At 33.3% G+C, this 3,885-nt stretch overlaps 1 protein-coding gene across 1 annotated transcript in view; it reads right to left on the bottom strand.

The window, feature by feature from the left end:
* The window catches only part of CAMTA1 (calmodulin binding transcription activator 1), a 1,080,371-nt gene that overhangs the window by 1,031,896 nt on the left and 44,590 nt on the right, over positions 1–3,885 (bottom strand). The window contains exon 5 of the mRNA XM_011981621.1: positions 2,238–2,356. Coding sequence (XP_011837011.1) covers positions 2,238–2,356 — 119 coding nt within the window. The remainder of the gene's footprint in view (positions 1–2,237; positions 2,357–3,885) is intronic.

Raw genomic sequence — 3,885 nt, 5'->3', positions numbered from 1 at the left:
TCTATTTTTCCAAAGCCAAAAAATAAAACAAGAAAAAAGTCAAGGTCCTTTACAGAGAAATGAGTCAACCCGTAAATTCAGTTCCCTCGTAGGAGCTTTTGTCAGCTGAGCTGACAATTAACTGAAAGAACAGCCCATCCCAAGGGAAAAGGTGCTGCATGGCTTCACCCATCAGCTGTGCCACCTCCTGCTGCCTCCACCCTTCAGAATATACGCTCCTCTACCTAGATTTCAGCATGAGTGATAGCTGACGCAAAACAATCCACGTTTTTCCATCTAAATCCTCAATGTTGCATTTCACCAGTCAGAGAAAGGGATGCATTTTCCTCTCTGTAATCTGAACTATAGCAGCCTCTGGCCTCCAAGGGAGTATGGGGACTGAGGTCCAGAAAGAAAATAAGGAACAACTTCTCATTTTTTCTTTTAATCTCATCCTGTATAAAAATTCTTTATTGGATGCTTTAAAATGTATCTAATATACTAGTAAGGTGCAAAATATAAATAATTTAGAAGTAAATAAATACGTGAAAGTTGAAGGGTTACGTGAAAAGTTTCAAAAAGTTTTGAAGCCACTGATTGAAATAATCTACCAACTAAATTCCCAACACTGCTACATCCAGCTTTGTAAGACTCTTCAGGCCACTGATTTTAATTCACTAAGCAATTTCTGGGTTCAAATAGAATGTCAAATCATAATTAAAATAAACTGCCACAAGACACAGCTCCATGGGAAAAAATTAAATAAATAAGCTGCCAATTCCACAAGAAATATAATATTGAAAAATACATACTTATTATGGGTTGGGTTACATTTATAAATAAACTAGAACTAATGTGTATAATAATTTGGTATCAAATCTATGTTTCAGGGAATACTACATTGAGTTTTTAAATAATTCATAATCAAGTTCCAACTTATTAAATGGCTTCCAAATTATATGATACTATTTTGCTGAAAGAGTAACAATCTATGATTAAGACTACTTTTCAGCATATCTACTTCATTTTCATGTCTAAAAATGTCTGAAATAGTTAATAAATAACTGGTTAAACAGCAGGCCTCTAAACTAGCAAACGTTTGTCAAAGCAAAAACATTCTGTCTGAGGGGAAAATATAATTTATGCAAATGATCAAAACATAGAAACCTTCAAAGAATTTTACAATCAGTTGAGACAAGGTAACAAAGCTGGAAGGTTCCAGTGCGTATTTCAATCTAACCTGTGATAAGGAAAGAGACTTTTATCCACATAACCTCCCACAATGGAAAACAAAAGCATTCTGAACTAGGAAGCAGTTAGCGCCAAAGAATCTTTAAAAAATAAGGTTCAACAGGCAGCACTATTTTCTTCCTGTGTCTTTTAACAGAACTGAGTGTCCAATAAGGGTAGGGCGCTACATTTGCTTTAACTTGGACATCAACGTTGAGCCAGGCACACAAATGGATTTACACCAACTTGACAAAACCAGCAACCCCAGTATTTGAATTAAAGGAATATAACTCCCAAACTGACGGATGTATACCCAATTCTCATCACCACACTAAACGGGTATTACCTTAAATTGAAATATTCAGATTTCAAAATAAAAAAGATGACAAAGCAATCCACGCCTAACAGAAAGACTCCTAGATTAAAAATCACCAAAAAAGGAAACATCATCCAAGATGATGAACTTTTTTCATTCTACTTCATAAATCTACTTTCTAATTGGATACCAAATACATAATCTACTGTACAGCCTTCAGTCTTAATAAAAATTCTTAGCATTAAGCAAACTTTCTTCATTAGAAAGGAAGAAAAGCTGTTTCACTCATACGAAGCCTGCCCTTTCCAACTCTACAGAAATTCACATTGTCAAGACACTACACATTCTGTGGAACATTGGGACTGTATACTTATTAATTCATGAAGACATAAGAACTAATGTTTAACTGGCATGCAGGCAGGGTTAACCACTAAATGCAAGACACTAAAATGCAAGAAAACAGACAGAAACTCATGCTACTTTAGTTAAGTCAACGTGCACACTTTATATCTTTCAATGCAAGCCAAGCAGATCAGAAACAGATCAAAAAACATGTTGGTTGGTTTCTGTCAAATCCAGATTAAATAATCTCATTTACAATTTCCTAGATCAGTATTTAAATTTAAAGCTAATATAAAGTAGGACTATGTGAAACAACCTAAAAAATGTGCCCTTAAAATAATTATACCCTTAAAAAAAGAAACTTATCTACCTCATTAGTGTTCCAACGGTGCCTCTCTTTTGGTAAACTTGAACATTTCGGCAGACATTCAAGCAGCTTTTTCGGTAAAAAGATTTTTACATGACTACTATTGCTGTTCCCATGATCATCTATAAAGAAGAAAACAATAAATTTAGAGAAAATAATAGATAAAATCACCTTTAAAGTACACTGGCAAAGTCAGAAATAGCAGCTCAGTTTAGTCAATGTGAGACCAAGAGCATTAGAGGTCCCACTATTCCTCTTAGTTAATAACACTCATTTACGCATTTATCAGATAGATGGCAGCAGGAATCTGGTCAAGAGGTTTTAAAATAGGATCAGGCTTGTGCTCCATGACATGTGAGTGAACAGAGAAAATCCCAGCAGCTGCCCACAACCAAGAGTTATTTTTAAAGGTTCTTTCTCCATGTTTCGATGAAGCACATAAAAATTATAAAATTAACCTCACAAAACCCAAAAATCTTTTATTAAGCAGTTGAAAAAATGTTAAGTTTCTTAGGTAAGAAGAATTATAGTAATATATGACTATTTTGTTCATAAATACTACTTCATCCCCTAGAATATAAATGAGATTTATCCTTTCAAAAGCAAATCACTAATCTTATAAATATAAGGGATTTAAGCCTGCAGTTAGCTACTCAGGTAATACAGAAGCTGGCCTTTCTAGGTCTGAACATAAAAAAATCATTTTAATTAACTTGATTTACATATACATATCTACATAATTAATGTATTTCATCAAAATGTAACTCTTCTAAATGAGTTAGAGAAAAAATAATTACTTTCAGACTGGATAGTATGTCTGAGTACCTAATAATCAGTCTACCTGATGCTTTCTAGAAGAGATCATTTCTTTTATATAACATTGATTTCACCCATTTATTTGCTTACGTATCACTTATTTTTTCACTCCTATAACAAAGTTCCTTTGCCTGGCTCAAAATTTCTCGCAAGCTTTGGCACATTTAGGTCAAAGTTACAAATTATTCATTCCAGGCTTTTTATGCTAAGATCCCCAATATACAAAGGGTACACATAACTACGTATTAAGGAGCAACACATTAAAACATGAAAGACTTAATTTGCTCCAGTAAGTCACAGTCGAAACAACTTTTCCTGATATAGTAAGGTTTTATAACACTGAACTCAGAGTCAAGAGTCCAAGATCTGGCCCAGTTCTGCTACTTTCTAATTGTGTGACCTTGGGTAAGTTACTTAACAGTTTCAGTTTTCCCAAAGCAACAAGATTAAATTATCTCTAAACCTTCTCCAGACACAAATCCCCATAAAATTTACTGTCACTAAATAACTTAACATGCCTTACAATTAAGCAACCTTACATAAGTATACAGGCATTGCTTAATGATCTTAAAAGTGAAATACAACAATATCTTTTTCCAGTTATTTACTATAGCTTTGTTTAGTACAGTCTATTTTTTTGAACAGGTGAAAAACATCAAAGAATAAAAAATATTTTCTAAGGTCACAAAATCCTCTCCAAACATTTTTCATCTGATTAACACATTTCTTCTCAAGGAAAAGATCTTAAAAGGAAAATATTGGGCATAGAAATAAAGTCTAAAAAATTTACTACATCATATAGAAAGATTTTATAGAGATGAACTTAAGAGAGTTT

This window comes from Mandrillus leucophaeus, unplaced genomic scaffold (assembly GCF_000951045.1).
Source record: "Mandrillus leucophaeus isolate KB7577 unplaced genomic scaffold, Mleu.le_1.0 Scaffold105, whole genome shotgun sequence".
NCBI classification, from domain to species: domain Eukaryota; kingdom Metazoa; phylum Chordata; class Mammalia; order Primates; family Cercopithecidae; genus Mandrillus; species Mandrillus leucophaeus.
The sequence above is the reverse complement of the archived record's forward strand: the minus strand, read 5'-3'. Positions and strand labels throughout refer to the sequence as shown.